Source organism: Strix aluco, chromosome 2, assembly GCF_031877795.1.
Source record: "Strix aluco isolate bStrAlu1 chromosome 2, bStrAlu1.hap1, whole genome shotgun sequence".
In the NCBI taxonomy this organism is placed as follows: Eukaryota; Metazoa; Chordata; class Aves; order Strigiformes; family Strigidae; genus Strix; species Strix aluco.
Window position 1 is genome coordinate 130,975,563 of NC_133932.1, and position 25,797 is coordinate 131,001,359.

At 39.8% G+C, this 25,797-nt stretch overlaps 1 protein-coding gene across 13 annotated transcripts in view; it reads right to left on the minus strand.

Annotated features, from left to right (window-relative positions):
• DLG2 (discs large MAGUK scaffold protein 2) overlaps nt 1-25,797 on the minus strand; it is a 1,053,560-nt gene that overhangs the window by 888,536 nt on the left and 139,227 nt on the right. For 11 of the 13 annotated variants that reach the window (XM_074816343.1, XM_074816342.1, XM_074816341.1 and 8 more), the window contains one exon: nt 14,656-14,754. In XM_074816343.1, coding sequence (XP_074672444.1) covers nt 14,656-14,754 — 99 coding nt within the window. Of the gene's footprint in view, nt 1-7,060; nt 7,262-14,655; nt 14,755-25,797 lie in introns of those variants that run through there. The other 2 variants (XM_074816360.1, XM_074816356.1) reach the window with 1 other exon arrangement.

A 25,797-nucleotide genomic window follows, 5' to 3' on the forward strand; every position in this document is an offset into this window, starting at 1 on the left:
TTTTTCTTGCTCAGTATCTTCCACCTTCCCTTACATCTGCAGCTCTCCACTGCTGTGCAGTAGGATTAAGCCCTAACCATATCTGCCCGAGCAGTTAATTGAACATTTTCTTTTCTCAGTTTATAGAGCTGCTCAAAGATTTATGAAACAAATCACCCTTCTCCTTTCAGAGTTAAAACCAATCACAATAAAGACATCTTCCTAAAATCAGCAAATTATAATCTAATGAAATCTACCGAAAATTTCAGTTGCACTAAACAAGGTCAATGCTCAGAAGAAACGAAATGTCACTCAGAAATGGAGATCAAAGAAATTCCCTTCCATTCCTGCTGCTGCCATAGAGACCAAGGGAGGGAGAAGAGGGGGAAGAAGAGATTTAACAGACTTAATTCTTCCTGAAATTTATAATTAACTACAAGGGAAAAGGGACAATTACCATATTTCTAAAGAATAAAGGAGAAAAAAGTTGAGCTTTTGACAAGATATAATTACAAGACATTACATATGCAATGCACATTGGTTTGTTCTGTGTAATTTTCTTGAGACTCCCCCCCAAAATGATTTTTTTTTTCTAGAAAAGACAACACGTGTCTCATCAGTTTACATTCATAATGTTTGAAATCCAAAAGCTAGAGGCTTACAATAACTGTTCCAAAATTTAACTTTGGTAAATAAAGATTTGAAATAAATACTCAGATACACTCCCCATCTGTCAGACATCTATGAGTATGTTCTCCAGCTAAGATAAATGGTAATCAATGAAAAGGATCTTCCTGCTCTTCTAAGACTGTGCAGTTTAGCCAGCAGCCAACCCATAGTCATCAAAGCTGTCCTCAAGTACCACTTCAGAATAGAGTTTACTAAATTACATGTAAATTGCATGGATTCAGCACTATTACACTTTTAGGGTCTGGCAGGAAAACACCACAGTTTGAAGTGCTCATCAGCACCTAATAATGACTATAGAAAAAGATTTTGATTTTAGCTAAATGTGAATCTCTGGGGGGAAAATCATTATGTTTCCTTTGTTTTGAGTTAGTTATAGCCAGGAAATTCAGCACAAAAAACTTAGCTACCCAGTTTATGATTTCAAACTGCAATGATTCAAAGCCTGAAGTCTTGCAAAGAAAAAACAACAAATGTTGCCCAGATCTATTTAGCACAATTAACAATATGCGGGCACGTAGAAATGTGGTTATTTTCTTGTTTCATATCCAGCAAAATTTAAATCAGATCCTCATGTAGCTCTTTACAGCTCTGCTGGTTTTGGTAAGATTATACTAGTCTACAACACCTGAGGCACTGGTTCAACCTCATTATTTATACCTAGCTTTATTATTTCCTAATTTTGGGACTGACTTTACAGCTTCTTGGACATATATAGCTGATCTTGTAGGGAGTCCCACAAAACAAACTGAATGTCATTCTTGAAGTATATACCTTTTTAAAACTCATAGAGTTTTTTCAGATTAACACAATATAATGGGGGGGGGGGGGGGGGGGCAGAGGGCACGAAACAGTAAGGTCTATTACAAAAGCATTTCAACATAAATAAATGTTGTAAGTTTTAGCTATTTGCATTGGCATCAGACCACCATAACCAAAGGTCCTCATAGTGGATTCACCTCTGCAAAGCAAGACCAGCAGCTGGCATATAGTGTGTGGACCTGCTCTCCACCTCCAGCAGATGACCTGCTCTGATTTACCATTCTGTCCTTCTGAGAACATCTTGGGACTGGTTTTGCTGCTGTTCTAAATTAGAAAGGTTGGGAGATTGAGGTCACTCCAGTAGTGCCACCTTCACATTTTTCAGTTCTTCAGCCAAGTTCTAAAAACCACCTTTAAATCAACTGGGTTGGCAGTGGGAGTCAATTGTGCTGGCTAAATGCTGAATGAGGGATACAAGATCTGCCCCTATCTTTCCCAAGCGTGGCGCACTATCAACAGGGATTTATAATGACATACTTAATGTAGACTGGTTGTTTCAAACTCAACTAACCAAGTCACAGCAGCTCCTCACTCAGATTCACATAGATGCTATTGAAGTGGATGAGCTCTGAATTTTGACTTGTCTTCCATGTTGGAACTATGGAGAAAGGAAAGCTAATTCTGACAAAAAGACAAGGGGTCAATTTTATAGATCTTCTCTGCTTTACTCTTAAATTCATGCTGCAAAGTGGAGTGATGAGAGTGTGGATCAGGAGAGACCTACAGAAGAGTCATACCATACCCAGGGTCTCTAAGCCAGATGTTGGTCCCATACTTGACCACAGTAGCTTCTTATTTTCCATGACCATTGTCCATATTGAGACTTCTGCTCACACATGTGTCAGAGTTTTCCCTTAAGTACATACTTTGGTGGTCCCTGTTACAAATACATTGCCGGATGAGCAGAAGAAAATAAGATAGACAGATGTTGCTGGTTCCTGGCAACTTTTCCAGTCAGAATTGTACACATTCAACCTTGGTATGGATTAACAACATAAACAAGCATATCACCCTGCTTCCCAGCACCATTGCAAAACAGTTTTTTCCTTCCATCTTTATTTCATTCTTTTAAACACTTGAACTAAATCCTTAGAAAAGGTGCTAGATGGACAGCCATGAAGACATACTGTTAATTTACCAAACTAGACTAACACAGAATTTAAAAAAACCTAAAAAACTAAAAACAAAACCCCAAGCTTCTTCACTAGCAGAATGAACTGAGTCATTAACTCTAAAATAAAAACCCCAAATGTACAAGATCTTTTTTCATTCACATGAATAATCATATTTTCCCACAGAGGTCAGTGACACTTGATTTAAGAATGGAACCTGTGTAGTGAGTGATCTGGCTTAAACCACTACAGAGTTAAGTGAAAGCTGGCAACAAGAACCTCTAAGAAAGAATAATTTTTGCAGAATTTTCAACATTTTGATGATGGAAATTTATTTTTGTAGCTAACAAAACCAACAAGTTCAAGCTGGGCATTCTCCCTGGGTCTGAAGGTGGACAGTTCTCCAGTTTACAAGCTGGAGGACACAGCTCTGGGTCACAGGAACCCTACTGCTGCCAGTGCTCAGTGCTGTGAACTTGGGATTCAGGCAGCAAACAGCTAGAGGTTTAGGTTTTGTGAATACATTGGGATTATTTTATTTGGTGTCTAGTCTATATGTACACTTTGCAAGCTCTTCTTAAAACACAGAAGCTTTCAGGTGATAGCATCTGGTATTTTAAGCAAAACTCAAAATACAGCTCCCAAACAAAACAAGAGGTGACATCAGTGGCAACCAACATTGACACTTCTTAGGGCCATTACTAATGTTAAGGATAATAAAACATTAGACTGGATTGTCCAGGAAGTTTTAAAATCTCTATCCTAGGAGAAGGTCTTTAGCTAGCTCTGCTTGTGACAGAGGACTGGATGGCCACTTGTGGTATTATTCAATCGTCTTTTTTTTTTTTTCCCTGCTGTGATTGCCAGCTGCAAGTATCAAAAAGCCTGAATCTGACACCTTGAAATCATGAGATTTAAAAAAGAAAAATACGTTTTGATTTTCCTTCATTCGCCTTTTGGGTTTTAGATGTTTAGAGTTTGCACTTCTGAGCTCTCCTTTGTAGCAACAACGGCCAGAAAGCTTTTTGGGTTTTTTTCCAGTGAAAGCTGATCATCTTTTCTAAGCCACCTGACACCAAGAACTGGGAGTTTCAATGAAGCAGCCCCTGTTTTAGTGAATCTTGTAGGGCAACATAGAGCTATCTATTTTCTTTTTCACCAGCGGCAACTCCTGTTGTATTCATAATTCTGTAAAAGGCAGAGGGATGGAAGGAGAGCTGATAGTTAGAGGAGAGGACAGCATATTGCCTCTGACTGTTGGGAGGCACAGTGGGAATGTTCTTCCTTCTCAAAAACTCCTGGTGCTCCCACTGGGATGGAATCTTGACCTAAGCTTTTATTTATACTGATTTCTTCCTAATGATAAAATAATGTCACAAAATAACATGCTTTATGGGACAGTGAAAGAAAGAAACTATGCTGGGAACACGATCAATTAAAATAAACTAGGAGACCATAAGAAGTCCTCCTTGACTGATTCAGTATTTTCTAAGTCCTGTGTTCAGAAATGCATGGAAACATGAAGGAAATAAAAAAGAAGAGGAAGAATTTGTACAAATTAATATCTTAATTCTATCTTAAATATCCCTTACACTTTGGCTGAAAAAATAATGTCAGTAGGATTTAAGATTTGGCAAGGTACATCAGAAATTAATTTTATTAGATGGCGTCCTTCATCATATAGAGTTCAAAGCAGGATATTTAGAACATCGTACATAATCTACAAGGGCATATTCACTCCACCACAACATTTATGTCATTTTCTATAGATTGGAAATACTGAACATTCCAGACTAAATTTAATGATCATGTGTTAAAAATGTCAACTTTTTGAACAGTGTTCATCTTTTGCAGTTTAAATCATCTTTTTCTCCCTTTTTATTATTTATAAGATCTGGAGAATAAAACTGATGTATTTACTCCCTCTTGACATTAAGATCCACTTTTACAAGAATGAGAATGTCAATTATTTGCACAAATCAGACAAATGGATATTCAAATAAGGGTAATTAACAGATCTGAGGCCAAAAATGACCATACTGTTGCGCTGTAGAAGTCATGTTTATTGAAATGAATTTTTAAAAAATCTCAAATGTTCTGAAAAAGGTCTGCTCTTCTTATATTGCTGAAAATTGGCATAAACTGATGCCATAAAAATTTTGTAGGTTTAAAGGAAGTAGAGTTAGTCCAATGCACAATAAAGCACGTAAGAGCAGATTATGGATCAACACGATATAATGTCACTGATGCAGCTATTTAAATATGGCACCAAACTAGATGAGAACATCAACTGTAATTTATTTGGCTTCAAGCCTTTGCAATATGAAAGTGTTCCGAAACTAGATTTTTGCCATTATTCAGCTCAATTACATATGTTAATATGGTGTTCCCACATGCATCCAAATAGCAGGTCACCTACAATTCACAATCCTATCTCATTCCAACATCAAAGTTGGCAGCAAAGACTAAATATCTGGAGTTGAATATTTGAGGCTCGTATGCTTGACTTTCAGATCATTTCAATCATTTAGTGGCAGATTCAAGAGGCAGAAAAGCTGGGAGGAAAAATATTGTGTGTAGATGGAGTTGGGAGCCCTGCTCAGAGCAGCAGCAGTAGTGAGATGACGGTGAGTCTACATTTGTTAATGCCCGTAAGGCCCTGAGAAAATGTTCAGTGGAAACTTTCATCACCAATTCATAAAATAAGTAAAGTGGTATCTCTTGATATATATTAAAAAGGCACTGGGCCACGTTCTTCTCCCAATTATACCATCTTAAAAGTAGACTTATTCCCCTGTCCCAACTCCAGTTACTACACACATCCTTGCCAAACTCTCAAGGCTAAGGATCGTTGGGATTGCAGGTCCCCACTGCACCACTGGACACACAGAAGTAGGGCTAATCACAGCTCTTTTTTTCAACCTTCCAGCTTATTTTCAATTGAAGAGCAACATGTGGGAGTATAAATTGGATGTTTAGCATGATCCTGCATCGAGCTTTGTTCAGCAGTGCTGCACCACCACCGCTGAGCACTTTTCACTGGTATTGCGTCAATGGGCACCCGTGGGCGCCTCCGCTCTGCTCCAGGGCAGGTTGAGGATGTACTCTCAGATCCAGCATGGCTTGTGGGAGCCAGAAGGACCTGGAAAGAACAGGAGGTGAATGAGGCCACAGAAGGAGTGTACGCTTCATTCACCTCCTGTTCTTTTCCCATATGGTTTTCTGCACTGACAAGATGGGAATGACAGCTCGCATCTGTTTCCACGGCTCCACCATGCTCCCTGCTCTCTGTGGCGGCCACCTAGCACCCCTTGTTGCTGCCCATGGGTGTTCGGGGTCTCTCCTCCCGCCCTTCACTGTGTCACGGATTGGGGTCCCTATTTTGCATGGCCATGACACAAAAAATAACAGCAATGATGACAGCAGTGCTAACCATTGGCTTGCCTTATCATTTACGCAGTCTTCAGGTGTTCTGGCTATCCCAGGCATTTTGCAAGTCCTATGGAAATTATGAAATTCATCAAAAATAAACCTGAACAAGAAGCAACTGTGCTGAACCCCAATGTCTGGACTTCCCCTGGTAACTGCTCCTTATAAATACTATCACCATGTGCAAATGCGGTTACAAACATGCGGTGAGCTGCCTGCCCTGTCACAACAGTAAGGGAGTTCTCTGATTATCTCCCTGTTATTTAATATTAAGTTAGTTTGCTAAGTTTGGGGACATCTCAAAGAATCATTCAGCTTATCCCTACCCTAGATCTTTAAGTTGGGAAGCGTCCTTAAGCCTATAGTCCCTAGCACTGCCACCGTTATTGCGGATAAAAAATTGTTTAGAATCACGTTTGGAAGGAATTATTTAGAAGGACCATTCCCAAACAGTCAGGTTAGATCTAACATCAGTATAAGAGTGCTGAATGGGGACCAGGGCATCTAGGACCTCAGGCCTAGAGATGCAAAGTAAGCTATGCTTCTCCCCCCAAAAGCCACAATAAGCCACAAGAAACTCATATCTCTCCAATCAGAAACATCATGACTATCTAAACTACATCTGATTGGCCTCTTTAAATTCCTAGGACCCATATAATGCCCCCCCCTTTTTTTTTTTATTCTTTATACAGAATAAACTGATAAGCTGATAAAATATGTGCATTATACCATGTATTCTGAAAGTGCTCTAGTAGCTAGAGATATTAATAGACACAAGCATAGGCTAAGATAAAATATTAAATCATTTTCCTTTTGCTAGGAAAAATAAGTAAATTACATATCATTTAGGAAGTGATATAGAAACAAACTGCATAATCTACAGAAAAAGAGAACAAAATGCTCACTGAAGCAAAGCTTATTTATCACTTTATCTTGCAACCTGACACAGTACATGCTCAATCTATTTAATTACAGGAACAGAAAAATAGCAGAGAAATATGTACACATAACAGCAATGTTTCCAGTCCTACCTTGGTCGTGACAATGCACAGACAATCCATTCTGTAAATCTCCACAGGAGTGTATGTAAATCATAAAAACAAATCAGCAAGGGTGAGGAAAGGCTTTTGAACAGCATGAACAGAACCGGAGGCTTGAATCTGCACAGCCTGCTTTTCCAAGTGGGGCCCTCATAAGAAACTCGAGTCCTCCTCCACAATGCTAAAGGCAGTCATGATGCTCACAGGGATCAGAAAACCCACTAGAAATCGTCTCAAGCAAAACTTCCAGGTGGCTTATCAGGCTTGATTGCTGCATTGTTCAATCTGTGATCAAAATATTCTGTTGAATGGTATGCAGCCTTCTAAATGGGAAGATGAGAACCACAACAAGCACAAAAGAGCAAAAGCATCACATTTCAGCCCTGGCTCTGGTTTCACAATTCTGATCTGCTGTTTCAGTATACCCATAAGATTTCCTTTGCCAAGTCTCTCTCTCTCTCTCTCTCAATCTCTCTCCCTCTCGCTCTCTCCTTCCCTGTCTTTTTTTTTTCTCCCCCCTCTCGCTCACTCTCTCCCTCCTCTTTCCTACTAACTCCGAGCAAGCACAACACACACAACTATCAGGCCCATCTATCAAAGTGCTGTCACTTCTCTGCCAAAACAACTGCTTTGGGTTGTAAGGGTTTTTATTAAGAGCATGATTCCTACAAACACATATTGCTTGAAGTGCATGATTGAAACATTAAGGTGTGTGCGAGAGCTCATGCGTCACATCTACAATCACTCAGAATTACTAGGTCAGATTCAGATTCAGGAAGTGAATATAAATAACAGCTGGATAAGGCGAACTTTCAGAAAGTATAACAGAAAATAATCAGTCAGGGGAACAAAAAGGGAATTGCATATTTACACGTGCACGCAGGTCTGTGAAGCACAAAAGTGGTATAATTATAGTTTACCATCCACGGAAAGAAAACCCCACATTATATACATTATTGAAAGCTACAGAGGGGCACCTTTTTTTCACACTTATTAAAAATAAATCAGAGTTTTAATTAAAAGAAAGTACCCCAAACAACAGAGCTTAAAAACTCCCTAAGTTCTCTTCCAAACTTTTTGCATCTTTGACAGATCCACAGACTTAATCCATTTATCTCATGTTCGGTATGCTTTGCTCAGTTTTACAGACTGCTTAGCCCCCAAAGCCCTACCTTTCTTGCAGTGATGCTGGTGCAGAGCTTGCCTTTCAGGTGTCTTACATGAATCATTCTGAGTTAGAAAGCTCGCTGTCAGCTCTTAAAGTCTTCCCTCTCTTACAGATAGAGGAAGAGAGAGAGAGAAGAAAGAGGGAGGGAGAGAGAAAGAGACACAGAAGGGGAAAGATATGTAAAATGAAAGCTCTGGCCAAAGAGAGAGGAAAATCAATGCTCCTATTCACTGGAAAAAAAAATACAGCCAACTGGACTGTTGACAGCAACAAGAGGAAACGTCTAGACACCCATACATTACAATTCACCTTTTCAACACACTGGACAGCACAATTCCCCCTGGGTGCTTTGCTGAGGATCTCTCATTCTCACTCAGAGCTGAAATGTGTTTTCAATAAAATAAGCCTTTCCAAGAAAATAAAAGGATATTTAAGAGTCATCTCTCTTCCATAAATTACTCAGGTTATAACCTTAATATTCTTGTGATTGCTAAAGCAGCAAGAGGCTCAGTAAATGACACACATTATTTTGCCAAAATGAGGTCACTGCTACCAAAGTTACAAAATCCATAGTGAATCAGATATGTGGTCAGGGAGCAACCAACCCTCCCCCAACTATTAAAGTCTTGGTGGATATAACATCTTAAAGAGAAAGTCTCCAACGCACTTGCAACTGTGTCTAAAACTTTAACTCACTCTGAGCACAAAACAAACTTGATTTGTGTTTACAGGCTGCACTGGAACTTGCAAGTTTTCTCCCTACTGAGGTTTAGTCCAGTAGCCAAACAGTCAGACAAGACAACTGTAGATTATATGAAACAGGGAACTTTCAAACATCCTTGAAATATGAACCAATTAACCATCTCCTTAAAAAAAATTATCCCATTAAAATGGTCTAACCTAAGCCATGCTTGTGCTCTAAGCATGAAAGGATAAAAGAGAATTCAGTCAACTCTTAAAACAGGAGATATTTTAACACTTAGATGTAAAGCATCCAACAGTTTGTTCTCTTCCAATTGGTAGATTCGAGCTGATCTAGTAAGGTGTGAAATATTTCCATACATATAATTACCTAATGACTTGGCTGTAAAATTTCATATCATACTGGAAACTGGCATATGGGGATATATTTTGAAATTGGTCTCCAAGTGCATGAACAGTAAATGTTTCTACTTGCAAGTAACTCTACTTCTGTGAGCTTGTCCCAGTGAATTCATGATCCCACGTACAGTTTATATGGAAAACAGAGGGTTTGAACCCTTTCGTATGTGAACAGCATGACTCGTGTGTATCTGGGAAAATCAGGCTCCATCAGTGTACCTAAAAGTTTCCTCCTGATCTCCTCCAATTTTTGAGCGTCACCTCCTTCCATAAAACGCAACAATGAGCATTTAACAGAGCAGGATTTGAACATGTGCTACCCAAGCTTAGTGCATCGTTGAGCAGTATCGTCCCTGAAATGCTGCCACCTACGTTTTACCCTCAGCATCTCCTGTAGCCCCAGACAGAAGAGACCCATGCTTTTGGGGACACAGACCCCAGCTCCATCCTTCCATGGGCTCATTTTGGTTGCCAGAGCTCCTGGTCATACCTTCTAACACACATCTATCAATGACTCAACAAAGTCAGGGTTGCAGTATGGGAACAGATGACTATCAATGGATGTCCAGTGTTTCTCCCAAGGATACAGTTCCTCATTTTCATAAACTACCCATCCCAAACACAAAAAAGAGGCTGAGCTGCTTCATTTTCTTCCTCCAACCAGGTACTTTTTCCATTCACTTTTTCTCCCCAAGTATAAGATTTTCAAATCCTTGGCACCACTTTACCCTTCATTAGCAACACCTCTTTCTGCTCTAATTTCTGCAGGTCATATTGCTGCTTAGTTCTATTTTTTCCTGTGCTCTTCCAGCCTTCATGTTATCTGTACATATGATCATGATTGAAATCTACTATAGAAAGACTTGACCCAAAAACCAAACAAATTGAGAAGCAGCCATCTGGGGTGAAAAGAGATAGTTTATAGTTGCTCGTAGTTGATTTAGATGGTCAAAAATAACCTCTGTGATGAGCTCTGACTGTTGGGAAGCCTTAATACAGGAAGAATAACAACTATTTCCCACTGAGATACCAGTGGCTCTGAGGACCACGATGTGAAAATCACTTACCCAGGTGACTGCTTCCTTCTCCTCTAATTTTACCAAGGTGTCTATTTTTAAGTCATACACAAACAAACAATATGAGGTGAGTGAGTGAAATGTGATGTTCTGTATAATGCAGTAATTTAGGCTGGACAATTTAATGCTCCTTTCTGGCATTAAAATCTTCACTGTATCCAGGTACTTCCACTTGGATAACCAAAGCATAGAGCTTAATTAGGACATTATATTTAGAACCAAAGCCTGTAACATCCAGCTGAACTGAGTATTTGCAAAAGCAAGCTTCTGTAAAACCTAGGACCAACAGAGATTCTCTGACTTTTTTAAATCTTTTATGACACACCTTTTTAAACATTTCTTAAATTCTTTTGAAACCCAACTATTATAGAGCAAAAATTGTAAAGAGAAACTGATTCTTTAAAAAAAAGCAAAACTGGCTTCATTATTATCTCTAATTAAATTTCTCAGTAGAAATTAAGAAAAACAAGAGTACTAGGTCTCAAAGTTTTGGAGTAGACAGTAAGAAACACAGCATTAGTAACGTCAGCATCTTGGAAAATTTAGCCAGTGACTATTTAGAGCTCTATGCACCTACACAGAGAACACATAAACACACACATCCTCTTACAAATGTGGAGAAAGATTTATTTACTCCTAATGTATCTTAAATTGTGTACTATAGAGTACTTGATGATGGCATTAAATTGCCAGTCTTTCACATGGGGTTATATACTCTTTCTTCTTTTCAGGTCCTATATTGCACCCAAACAAGCTACAAATACTTTCCTGATTATGTCTCTTCCAAGAGGGCAACTGGTGTAGTCATGAACTTATGTCTTTATAGTCAGATCTCATTTATACCACTTGAGTGCAGCTAGGTTGTTGTGCATCACAATTGGTTAGTTGGTTAACACCAGGATACAAGTTATATGCTAATTATATGCTAGAAGGGAAAATCTCATGAGACAACCTCATTATTAGGACTGGTTTGTGCTACACGAAAAAAAAAAAAAAAATAAATAAAAAAGAGAGAAACTACCTATCTCACAGATCCTGGATATGTAGTTAGGAGCTATATTACAGATGAATTGTCAGAATAAATCCTGCTTCAGTCAGGAAGAAAAGTTAATACAAATTTCAGAAGGCGTGAAGTTCTGTATACCTTAGTCACTAAGAAATTTAATGCAGTTCCCAGGCTGAATCAGAAGCCCATGAGTGCTGGTGTTAATTTAAAGATCAACAAATTAGCAATTCTGCCCCTCCTGACTGCAGCAACCCTAACAGCAGCAGTCCTGCCCATGAGAGCCTCAAGCAGAGTCTATAACAAGAATCATGCCCTTCTCCCATGCATGGCAAGTTTCATTGCTATTTAGCACAATCAGTGTCGGAGTTCTTGACCAATTACTGTGGCCGGTAGCTTCCTCAATGAAAAGGAAAAATACAATTTGCTTTTCAGTAGGGAAGCACAGACCTCGCCACTCTGAGCCCTGCAGGGAGATGGTAAAATGGGCGCAGGGAAAAGTGAAGGCTGGACAGGCAACTCCAATCCTTCATCACAAGGACTCTGCCCCCAAGTGGCCACGATGGACCCAGGCTCAACAGCCACAGAAAATTTTGATTTCTGCTTCACAGCTGTGGAGGGGATTCCCTCTCTTCCTGTCCCAAGTACACGCCCAGCTTACCACCTTTTTATTCAATACATGGGTGTTCACACCACTTTAACCAAGCACTGCCTTAGCACTCAAAAGCAAGAAAAAAAGGTATTTTTGGTTTTTTTGACAGACAACCTGCACTTCACTGGCCCTGCTTGCTGAGGGCCTTATTGTAATACCTGGCCCTTGGCTGATGCAGCCGGTGGTGTGTAAAGCCATTTGCCTTCAAGGGTGCTCAGTGGGACAGCAGGGTGGTTGCTGCCCTTCCTCTCCAGGAGTCAGTGTAATCAAAGGATCACAGGATAAGTGACAATGGAAAGGACCTGAGGATGTCTTCATTCCAACCTCCTGCTCAAAGGAGGTTCAGCAGCAAGGTATGATCAAGTTATTCAGGCAGTTTTCCAGTCTGGTCTTGAAAATCTCCAAAGATGAAGACAGTGCAACGTCTCTAGTAGTCTCATTCCCACAAATTCACCAGCTTAGGGGTCTACAGTGAGGCAAACTGGGAACAGAGTATGACTTGTAGGGTTGTAGGAAACACACATTCATAATCATAGGGTGTGGAGCAGAGGATGGGGAAAGGTCCTTGAGCCATCCTACAGCTCTGAAGGGCCTTGGAGAAGCTAGCCTTTTGAAAGCTCTGTAACCTTCATTAATTTAAAACTTATGCCTAATGCTTTATGTATCTATTATTTCCCATACAAAGCCATAATTGTTTTCTCTTGCTTCCCACAGAATCCCTTATTCAGAATAAAACAGAAGTGCTTCAGTTACAAATGATCCACTGGCTTTATGTGGGCTGGGATGCTCTGCAATAGAAACACACTGTACTCAAGGGCAATATGTCCTGAAGTGGCTCTCCGCTCTCAAGATCCATAGTGAATGAAGAGTTCATTTCAATTCCTGAGCATTCTGCCTGGGGAAGTAAATCTAACAACCAATTGATCATCAGCAACTGAAAAGCTCTGGTGCATATGTTTAAACATGTAGCCAGTCCTAAATAGCTATGTGTCACTGTCATAGCAGCGTGCCACTGACACTCAAGCACAGTCACTTGAAAAAGAAATCAGACAAAATTACTCTTTCAAATGAATTGACACACTAAGCCACAAGTTCCAGGAAATGAAAACAAAACATCTGCTATCTGCTATCCCATTGTACTGGGAAGTGAAGAAAATACCACTCAGAGCTCTGAACATCTTAAGAGTTTGACAATGAAATTGACAGTTTTTGGAGTTTACTCTCACGTACACCTTGTGCTGGAGAGCTACAAACAGCATGAAAATATAGTACATAGAACTGCTGGTGGAGAAACATTGAGTCCAGGAGTTCACAGTATCATAACTCTGAGTAGGGAAGATGGTGCATTGTTCAGCTGGGCATTCATACTGGAAATGTTGTGAAATTGGGCTGGGACCCACTACATCCCATGATTTCTACAACATCCTCACGAACACAATGTATTTAGGGTATATATCAAGCTTCCGATAATTCCTTGCTTTGGTGAAATAATTTCTTCCAGAAATATAGAGACTAATTTCAATGAGTATATATGTTCTTGTATTCCAACTCTCAAGTAGCACCATGGTCCTATATGGTAAAAAAGTTTCTCTGATCAACTGCGAATACAGGAACACAAGAAACTCAGAAAGTCATGCTAGACAATTAGTTCTTTAGATCTTGAAAAGTTAACGAACACAGAAATTGATCTAGAAAGGTAAACAAAGCCCATGGAAAAGCCTTAGACAAGAAGAATAATCTGCAAGTTTCCACTGTTAGGAAAAACTTTCGCTGAAGACTACAAGGTATCACATAAGCATGCCAACTCAGTTAATGTCTGTTTCCTTTTCATCATATTTCCAGCTTGCTAACATTAAAAGAAAACTTAATAATTTTCTTTCACATAGAAAAGAAAAAATACACAATGACTTCAAGGCTGAAAGTCTACATAATAATATCTAAGCCCAAGAGAATTGTTCCAGCCAAGTTGTGAACCTATGAAAATAACGGAGATACTATAATGAAACACTTATAACTTCACCACTGCAAGCAGCGAGACTGTTAGAAAGAGAAGTGTAACATACCCCCTTGCCACAGCCATGAAGTCATATTGCTTCGTGTACTATTCAGTGTAGTTTTATGGTAGGTATCATTAGACTGCCCATAGAAAAATCGTCATTTTGCTGACATTCATATACTTCCATACTGACTCCAGACAAAAAATAAACTACAATGCACACTGGGAGACTGAAAACACCTTGAATAAAATTTACTAACTGTGCAACACCTCAGACTTCAAAAATACACTGAAGTGAAACCACCTTGAGATCAGCAAACCTGTAGAACCATCATCGATATTAATAACATTTTTACATAAAAATAAAAAGTAAATCCTGACTAGAACAGCAGAAAATGCACAGGGCTAGTAACATACAGCAATAAATTGCAGCCATAAACTTCATTTGAATGTGGTAATGTACATGCAGTCATTAAGCAGCAAAAAAATGACTGCAGGAGCTCAAATTCAATATATTCTACACATTTCACCTCCAGCAAAACTTGACTAAATAATGATTTCTTTCTCCATCACAAAAGAGTGGACCATACCTTTGTCTTCATGTCTACCACATAATTTTCAAAAGTCTGATTCTCCTTATTGTGTTCACCACATTGTCCAGATCCTTCTGATCCATTGGAAGCTGCAGACTAAAGAGGGGGGGGGAAAATTAAATAAAGCAGCTGAGATATGTGCATTATAATTCTATTACACTTAAATGTAAAGATTAGTATGCATGTACAAAAGGGTAGCCTGAATTCAGATAAATATCGGGTGGATCATACATAAGATTTTCACCTCAGTGTTTTGTCATGCAAAAATTTCTGGGTTTAATCTTATAGCCCTCATGGAAGTCTGTAAAAGTCTTAGTAGGCTAAATCTACAAGATGATTCTTATCATAATCTCTAGCTGACTTCAGAAGGCATTCAAGGTGCTCTGCAGCTCTCAGCATCAGAACATAGAGATAAGGAAGGAAATCAGTGCCCTGCCAAAAAGGCCTGCGGACAGTAATGGGGTTCTCATCCGCAGTAGCTGCAGGAAAAGATCTTCTTACAGAAGCAACTGAATTACCTGGCCTGATTTCTCACTTCTAATTCATTACATTCTCCTAAATGACATATTTTTGAAAAGGTTTCATGCTTGTGTATTAGCCATATTTGCAAATCTTTTAAATTCAAATGCCTTTTTTGTTACCTTTCTTTCATTTACACAGATTTTAACCTTATATTGCTTACAGAAAACCCTCATAAAACACATAGTATTTTTTCAAATATCTTTAATAGAAGATATAGTAAAAGGCTATATTTGTTTTTTCAATTTTCTTGCTGGAAATCTAACACATTATTGTAAATTTTGCATTAAGACAATAAATATTATAAATGACATCTCTATTTACAACGCTCTGCCCTGCAAAAATGTGCTTGAAGAGTTAGCCTTTGAATGAAACATGATGACTGCCACTAACTCGGTTTCACAAAACTTCTGGGCACTTTGCAAGAGCATGAACAGGAAAGCAGAGTGAATTCAGAGTACAGTGTCTTGTATCTGTCAGCACTGAGCATCACAGACACCATGAGTGATTTAGACCCATCCTTTTTTAGCCTGCGCACCAGAAGGGCAGTCAATTTTAACACAATAGGCAAGAAATTGTTAGCATTTTAAACAGACCAACCATTGCCAGCACAACTTAGAAAACAACAAACCAGTGCCACAGAAACAGCCAAATCACATCCACATGTTCAAATGTTTTCTCCTCTGATACTAGATTGTTTATTTAGGGCACCATCCAGCAAATGACTGAATGCTGGCCCCAATCCAGGCAACTACTTAGACACGTGCTTTTAACTTCACTGGAACCAATGGCATTAGACTTTTGCTCTGGTAAAGAATGTGTTTAAATGCTGGATCAGGCCCAGCAGCTCAGCACTACATGGGGCTGAGCACACAGGACTCCATGCATGTCCTCTCTAGAGTTTTAGCTTAACACGCTTGCTGTCACAGAGAACCATGCATTCCTTTGCCTTGTTTCTTGTCACCAAATGGTGTTGCATATCCCCCATTTGTAACCTGGAAGGGACGAAGAGATAGCAAGGCAACCAAGCCAAAACTATGCAGGACAGCAAGGAACTGAACCCAGGTCTTGCATCTCACTACATTCAGAGGAGGCCACAAAGATGATCAGGGGGCTGGAGCACCTCCCCTGTGAGGACAGGCTGACAGAGCTGGGGCTCCAGAGAGATCTTAGAGCAGCCTTCCAGTACTTAAAGGGGGTCTACAGGAAAGATGGGGAGGGACTCTTTATCAGGGGGTGTAGGGATAGGATGAGGGGTAACGGTTTTAAACTGAAAGAGGGTAGATTTATATTAGATATAAGGAAGAAATTCTTTACTGTGAGGGTGGTGAGACACTGGCACAGGTTGCCCAGAGAAGCTGTGGCTGCTCCCTCCCTGGAAGGGTTCAAGGCCAGGTTGGACGGGGCTTTGGGCAACCTGGGCTAGTGGAAGGTGTCCCTGCCCGTGGCAGCGGGGTTGGAACTAGATGATCTCTAAGGTCCCTTCCAACCCAAACCATTCTATGATTCTGTGATTCTATGATCTTCCTCAGAGCCTACAGAAAATCCAAGCAACTCCCTAAGTGTTTCTTTCAGGAAGGGAAAATTGGTTTTACAAGGAGCTAAAAAGCATGGATACAAATTTTCATTTTGTCTTTGCTTTCTTTGAATACATGACATAAGTGTTTTCCATTGTTATTATTTACAGGCAACAATATAAACTATGTAAATCAATATATTATTTATTTGCTCTAATCAAGAGCAAACTCTCCCTGGGTCCTAAAGGAGCTAAGCTTCTGCAGCTTCTCAAAAGCGGTTTGACAATTTTCAGCAGAAACTATGACTGTATGGTAGCATTTATCAAATGAGTGCAGCTGCAAAACTGGAACTCTAGTTTGTTTATATATTACATACTTTTTTTCCCTCAAATTTTTCACCATTAGCTGACTCGAAAATTTTGAAAGACCATAAAACAATGCCATAAGTTGCTATGAAACATTCCAATTGTTTTCCTTAGGGAAATGGGTCACAGATTAATTGTGAAGAGTAGCAAACCAAGGACATTAGGAGTGTACAAACAGACCAAGTAGAAGTAAATGTATCTGGAACACCTCTCTGTTCCAGGGTATTAAGGTTCAATAAGCATTAGCAGAATAATATATGGTTCCCAAACTTGAACAAAGTATACATTAACAATCCATCTGAAAACCAATAGTCATTTAACTTTGTGTTATGAAATAAACAGGACTCTATAATGCAAGAGGCAAAAAAGGACACTTGCTGCGCATTGTGACAGATTTATTAAAAACTAGTGTTCTTGGATATGAGTCTTTTCTTATTCTTGATTACATACAATCCTTCCTTTACGGTGTCTAAAATTATTTGTACACTTTATATACAAAAGCTGCCTGCTCATGCAAAAGGAGGATTTTAGCAACACCTCATTATTCCCGATCCATTCAGGTCACCATGAGTAGCAGAACTGGCAGCCCCAGGGTCACACAGTACGAATGCAGTGGAGCACATGCACCATGCTCATACATCCTTGCAGAAGGTTCTGGAAATAATTACTTCAAGTTTGAATTAAAACTACTGACAAAAGTCTACACTTTTTATCAGACCCCTGTATCTAAAAGGCTGGTAGTTGGAAAAACTCTGTCTTCCTCTTCACAGAAGAAAATATTATTTTATGCTCTTCAAGTTGGTCAGATAAAGAGAAGAGGTTTTACAAGCAAATGTTGCAAAAGCAGATTAAAACTTCATTTGGTAACTTTGTTCACATGGGTAGTAACCATGAGAATCATAGATCACACTAAAAGTGATCTTCCAATTTTGTGTATAATTAATGCTAATCTATTTAGATTTTAATTAACAGGGACTCTTTAGACCATAATCTCTTCAGGGCAATGTCTCTCTCATTGTGCAAACTTAGAGCATTATTTAAATGTTTATTAATAAAATAGTAATCACATTAGATACCTTGTTAATTTTATCTCATTTTAACAGTGCTCAGAAAAGCCCTTCTGTGCTTATAACACAACTTTCTGGTAGCTTATTAGGACACGCACAATTGTCACAGTCAAACATCAACAAAATTCTTGCTGATTATTTTTTGCCAAAGTACACAGTTTTGAATTATGAAAGACTTGTCACTGGTTCCACTTTCAGCAGGCAGCATGTTCCAGTTCATGTCTGAGCCAGCAACCAGCCAGAGGGAGCAGGCAATTATGGCATATGGGGTTTCCAAGAGTTCCTACAGGAGGTCTTCCTACAGCAGCCAAATCCTGCAACAGTGGGTGAATTCTCTAGTCTATCGTACGGCTCCAGAATTTATACCTAATATATCAATAGGAGGTACTTGTAACCATCCACAACAGTTACCACATTTACTTCTTGGAGTGAGGCCCAACACTGGCAATATAAAAAATATTTAAAAATAAAAAACATACATGCAAACATTATTCTGCTCTTCCATGCTTGTGGAGGTTGCTGCCAGGACTCTGAATTTATTTACACACAACCCTGTACGGTATATTTTCCAGGGCACATATACCCCTTCGTGGCTAGAAAATGCTGATCAGTTTTGCAAAGGGACCAGGAGTGCCGGTGGGAGCATGGGGGAGCTACAGCCCACGAGCCTAAATAAATCTGCAACTGCCTTAGGGTTAGAGCTAATGCACCTTCTCCTACAGCCAGCAGTTTAGGGAATGCTCTCCTGTGTGCTTTTAGAGAGAGAAATTCAAAACAGAAGCCGATCTGAGACCTCTTTTGGGGTTCTGTTTCACGAATTGGTAGCTCTGCTGCAGTCCCATGAGATCCTGTAGATAAATGGCAGCTTGCCCCAAATGATTTACATTAAGAGCAGAAAGGTATAAAAAACAGTGATCTGTTAACTTTTGGATGCCAATATCTGTCAAGAAATCTATCATCTTGGTAATCAAATGCTCCCAGGAACATACACTGCTGAGAGATACTGCTTTTATTTAATTAACTTTTTTGAATGTAAGCATTTTTTAAAAAATCATTAGACTATTTAAAAAGCTACAGGGGGGAAGTAAAATGCAACATGATATATGCTGGAATTACCCATTTTACAGGACACTGATGTAAATTAATTCATTTAGCAGCTATGCTGAAATAGGAAGCAACCTGAGCTGAACTGGGTACTGCTGCTAGCAAAGAACACAGCACACCTCTGCGCCAGGGTACAGCCAACCCCACTTGCACTCTGCTCAAGCCATGTGTGAACTAAAACTGGACTCAAGTCAAGTTCAACCTTTACAACATGCCAGCAACAGCAAGAACACCTTCTGTGTCTGTGATCCATCCACCAAGGGCTGCACCTTTCTGCTGTACCTAGGCAGAGCTGACAGCTCTCCTAAATGTATTGTGAGCATCTCAGTTTTGGCTCCTACTACTGAGAGTCTTAAACTACAAAAAAAAAAAAAAAAAAAAAAAAAAATGAGTTGTACATCTTGGACAGTCTGTGAGGGTCAAAGCATCGCTGGGGACTTGAAGAGTTTTTCGTGCAGTGCCATGCAAAGAAATAAGCCTAGAAACCATAAGATGTGTTTTCTTCTTTCTGTACCCTGCTAGTCCTATTTCTATGCCTCTTATAGTCCTTATTACAGGAAGAAATGTCATTCAGCAAATTTTTTGGCAGGAATTAACTTTCACCGATATCACAGATGACTGAAAACTCAGACAATCCCAGAGCAGGCCATGCTAGAAGCTAAAATCAGAAATATAATCCCACAGAAGCCAGGCAGAGTTTCATTCGTCTCAGCTGGGCCTAAATTCCAGTCCTGAAATAATGTAGCAGATCTCTCTTCTTGTCCACAAAATCCTTTAAAAAAGAAGGTGCCTAATTAAGTGTTTCTGAAGCCCTTTAGAAAAGCATAGTTCAGTATCCCCAGTCGAATGATTTAGCCGTCAGAAAGGATTTTGTTTCTATTTCCACGTTAGGGTTTCTGGTTCATTGTTTGAAGACATCAAGGTTTGCCCCACATCACATCGCACTTGCTCAGTCTTTGCAGCTGTCTCAAGTCAGGGTGATTTTACAGATTGCTACAAGGTCTCATAGCTATGCCCTGTAAGAATGTCACCACAGTTCTTTTTGCACCAGTCTTCCCAATCTGACCAGTAAATGTGAATGGAGGAAAGCAAAATATATATTTGGGCATGGATTCTACTGTACAAATTGCACAAGTGTTTGAATTTTTTTAAAAAATTATTCTATTTAGAAGTTAGCATAAATATCACAATAATATTTATTTTACCCTAGGATTTTTATGATTCCACTTTAGCTAATATGGATTCAACCTTTCAGAAGATTTTATGACAGACTTAAAAGGGTGTTAGAGCTCAGGAACAATTACGTGGCTGTGGGCTTGTGTTTCAGAAAGGTCAGGATCTGATTTAATGCTGCTCCACCCTCCCAAAAGCAAGTCTTGCTCTCAGAGTGTTTCTGGATGTCAGAATGACACTAGTGAACTTTGCATTTGCTCGTCCCCAACACAGATTTGACCACCCATCTAAAAGCTGTCACTCAAGCTACCAGTTACTCAGTAGTTGCTTTGGCTGGGCTAACACAAAGCCTATACTCAAACCCGATTATCTATATCACACAATTATCCAGTGCATTGTGACTCTGGTCTGGGGCAAGACAACTGACTTTCAAGCAAGAAATTCAGGCAGGGAGGAGACACTAGTTTATGCTTCAGTTTTTCTCCTCCCAGACAGAGTTCAGATGAAGCTGGCTGGAGTCTGTTGGCACAACAAACTCAAGCCTTGTGACTGACCAGAAGACACACCCAGGAGCTTCATCTTGCTGATCCAGTCTCCATCTCCAGTGTCACCTGTGCAGAGCTTTATTTTCAAGCTGGGGTGCAAACCAAGGCACTCATTGTGCCTCCTTTTCCAGGGAGCAGAGGGTCACTAAAGTCACACAGTGGTGGACTCTGCCAAGTGTGATGGTTCCTGCAGTGGGGAGGGACCATGGCACTGTGCAGCAACCAGAGTCCTTGAAAACACAAGTCCTTCAAGGGCTGTTGCTCGGGTACAGTCTCTCCCCTGCTCAGACCTGGCACACCAAATACTGATGGTTGGAAGGATCTGCTGCCCTGCTGCACGTGGTAAAGAGGAAAACTGAGCAAAAAGAGCATTTCAAAGATGAACCCTGCTGCAACGATTAAGAGATGAATGATTCACCGTTCAGAGGCATGAGCATGAGACTCAAAACATGAGACTGGACAGACTGGCTACAGTTTTCAGGCAAAGACCCACCCTTGCTGTAGCTGCCTGCCAGGCAGCTATCCACATAAGAAATGGAGACAATTAACTTAGGTATGGCTGAGTTCTTACCCTGACAGACTATTTTCCAAAACATTCTCTGCAGTGTTACCAAATGCTGTAGGGCAAATTCAGACACCACTGAACATCAGAATGAATGAGATGAAAACTTTAAACAAATAAATGCATTTCCCTCAGCTCACTGGGATTCAGTCAGATCCTGATGATCATTCTTCCCATTTCCTACCTTTCAGTCACCAGTCTGCACTTTGCTGCACATAAAGAAGATGAAATATGAAGAGTAATTTGGTATATTAAAGATCTATTTCTTTCAAATAAAGCAGAAGCTATTACTGAATTCTCCTGAAGGCTGGAGGAAAAGGACAAGAAAAATTAAAATGCTGAACATAATTAATGGATGCTCATTTAGAATTGGCTATCATACAACATCTTGGAAGCTAAATTTACAGCTGAAAAGGGCAGGATGTATGCAGAAACAGACTCTGGAGCTCCATGTGCACTGTGTCAAGCTGGGGGGAAAGACAGGGTGCTGTGGTGGCAAGGAGGTCCCTTCAAGCATGGAGTGATGACACCTGCCAAAAGCCCCTCCAAGCAGAGGGGTCAGCTACAGTAAGAGTAACACGTTAAAGCACATGGTTTGATTCCAGTTGTGCCCATCTGCATACAGTTTATTCATTAGCTGCAGTGGACTCCCTCCACATTTAAGCCCATATTAGTGAAATCACAATCTTGCCCTGAAAATACAAGCAGACCACAGCTGGAAGCAAATGCAAACACTTGGAAACAGAAAACAGAAAGTCATTAATTGTAACAGAAAACATGACTAATAATTTTAAAATAAATAATATTTGCATGATATTTTAATTAGAAAGGATAATGTTTATTTTACTTACATAGAAGTTCTGGATACATAAATTCCAACCTACATATTTCAGTTGCCATAACAACTCGATACATTTATTCTCTTGTGTCATTTTTTATTGCATCAGTGTGGCTTTTTTTTAAAAAAACAACAACAAAAAAAGCCCAACTGCTTTGGTTGCTACAATAACACAATATTGTTTAATTGTTCTTTTCACATTTAATTCTTTTTGAAACCAATATACTTTCCCTCCAAAGATGTTCACAGCACAGTGTGGGAATTGCACTACCAGTTCCAGGCCTCAGTGCTGGGTGTGCCAAAAATCCCAGGGATATGTAGAGCCCTTTAGCTCAAACTGCTACTTCAGTGGTCCCCCTTAGGACACTAGTCATATGGCTTGAGGTCAAGATCTTAACAGGAGACCTACACAGTAACAGTCTCCAGTTAGTGCATTTTCCCCTAAAAACCAGAAATAAATTAAATGAGCACTAGACTCTTCAGAAAGGTGCGTAGCTATAGTAGATTTAAGGCAGCAGTGGCAGCAAACGTTGCTGCAGAGATGCAAAACATTTAAGTAAATCACCGCAGTGCTCTCCAAGCCAGGAGGATATTACAGAGCAGTTTCCACATTTCACACACACTGGTGTAGCACATGATGAGCTAGACTTCACTTTTATCCAGGAGCAGAGCTGATTCCTAAACTCTTGGGGCCTCCAAGGAGTTGCCTCAATTCTTTTTACAAATCAAGGCAATCAAATGGTATCATGATGGGAGGAACAGAGGGGCTGAGGGTGGCCTTTCTCCTCCCTACCTCCAGCTAGCTGTGCAGCATAGTGGAGCCTGCTCTTGCCCGTTCACCCTTCCCAGCTCTGCACCCCCGCAAATGAACCCATTTCAATTAAATTGCAGTTACCTAACTGCTGATGTTGCATTTTTATCTGGTTCCCCGTAACAACCATAATGAGAGAGACTGTATTAATTAATAACAATTATATTAAGGTGCAAGATGAGGAACTGCTCGGTAACCATTGTTCCATGCAGCTGGCGTGGAGTGACTTCAGATTAGAGATAATAGGGCATTTATGCATGTAAGGTTAGAGTTTTTGATGGAAAAGAACTAGTGTAGTGGCTCCCATGGACTGCTTTGGCCTTTGGGGCAGCTCTTCATTTACTGCTAACTATAATAGCCTCTACTTCAGTCAGGAGAGCTACGACAATTGCTTTCAGAGGACTGTATCCCTCTTAGTTCTCAGAATAAGAGTGTGCATGTGTGTTACCACACACAATTTAGGACAAGCTCTAGCAGTATATTTTCACTATGACAAGCACCTCTCTTTTTGTTTCTGATCATATTATTCCTTATTATAAAAATTACATGTAATATGTTAGAGTAAGAAAAAAAGAAAAAAATAATTATAACAACTCTAAATCGGAGAAAAACCCAACAGCGCTAGGTACTGCATGATAACCTTGTAGGAAATACATTTAAATAAGAAGTCACTCAGATAATGTGATTGAATTCTGATTTATGTTATGATGCACTGCAGGTCCATAGCAAATCCAAGAATAGAATCTAGTCTCCTGTCTCCACCACTGGCCCACACACGTCTTTCCCTATTTACACACACCTCCAGAGAAATTACAGAGGAGGAAACTACCCACATTTCATTTGAGATGAAATTTTGTGCCCGCTCTTGCCAGAAATGGTGAATTTAAGTCAATCTACTCAATAGCAGTAATAAAACCAGTCCCATTTTGAGAAAAGGACTGATACGTCATAAAGTGATACTTAGGAAGACCAAAGCTGTTTTACACTAATGCAAGGATATAAAGCTAGTACTAAAGGCAAGAAAAGAAAAGAAAAAAAAAAACCACAACAAAAAACATGAAATCAGAACCCTGGGGAATATTGTAACGACTTTTACTTCTTGAGATAGTTTTGCTTGAAGCATCCTAAACCTTGGTATACAAGAGTATTTGTTTCAGCCAGAGCCACAGGGGGAGGAAGTAAGCAGCGGCTGTCATTACAGTGGCAGGCTGCCTTGCTAAGTCATGGCTGCTGAGCTACACAATCATATATACTCATGCTGACATGCAAAAATACTGCAGCTAAACAAAACCTTTGGCAAAACACAGTGCCATTTCTCTTCATTCAGCTTCACTCCTACAGAGCATTGCAAAATTCTTTGCACTGATATATAAAAAAGGAAAAGGGCTCAAAAGGTAAGTTAAGTGGAATGACTCAGGTCATTAAACTGCAGAATATGTCATCACGCTCCCTAGATGTTAATAAACAGACAATGATGTAAAGTGAAAGGGAAAACAAACATTCCCTAAATATTTGCAGAAGGTTGAGGCTCCATGGAGTTGCCAGACAATTTACTTTGTGACAAATGTCATGCGCTAAATGCTGGATAAGAATCTGCCACTGCCTAATGGAGATGGCAAAAACCTGTCCTTTTATATGAGAACTCCAAGGACTGTTAACACTAGCCACTGACTGAGGTTATTAAAAAATTATGGACCACGCAGGGATTTCAGGTTCTGTGAGCTTGCGGTTGGAGAAGCATAGAAATGTAAGGGCAACTGTAACTGTATTAAATAAACATCACCATCAACTGCATAGTGAGAAAGGAGAAAATGCCTCATGTACCCGACGATGTCAAGGGTGGTAGGGAGGAAGTCTCCTAAGCCATGTAATGCTCCTGCCATGCATACTACATTACATAGCCCGTATGGTTCATGCGTGTCCCCCTTGGGTTTCTACAGGGACCAGGAATCCTCCAGAGCTGCCAGCTGAAGCTGATATTTCTTTACTTGAGAAACAGTGCCCTTGTCACAGCTCACTGACAGCAAGGTCCAGATGACACTATCAAAAGGGGAGCCTGAATGAGGCAATAAATTCAGTCTCATGAAAACTGTCTCTGACTCTGCAACACCTCTCACTAAAGCTGTCTGCCACTTTATGCATTTGAAATGTGTCTAGGCAGCTTAGATAAGTCTTTCTCCTTTTTGTTGGGATGTATCTACCATCAAGGTGGTTGACTTGGATAGAGGTGTACATATAGCCTTAGAGGAATATCACATGAAAAACATATGAAAATATTTTCAAATATTTTCACTGTTGATGAATAGTTGCTTGAAACACCCCCAATCACCACAACCTCACTTCTCATTAGCAGGGGCTCAAATTCCAATTCTGGTTGTATTCAGAAGCCTCATAAAAACAGTGATGCTTGTTAACGTCAACAGCATGCAGTGCTGTGTGCTATTCTTTATATGCAGCCTGTTCTTTACAACCTATTGCATTATTACTACGAAGTCAGCTTTGCATTTCATGAGCTTATAACCAAAGCTGAAGAAAGATTATCTTCTTAATACCTGTTTCTGAAGTACTTAGTAAAACAGGATTCACAAGAGGTACCCCGAACAGCAATGGACAATTCTAACATTGCACTTTTCAGGGT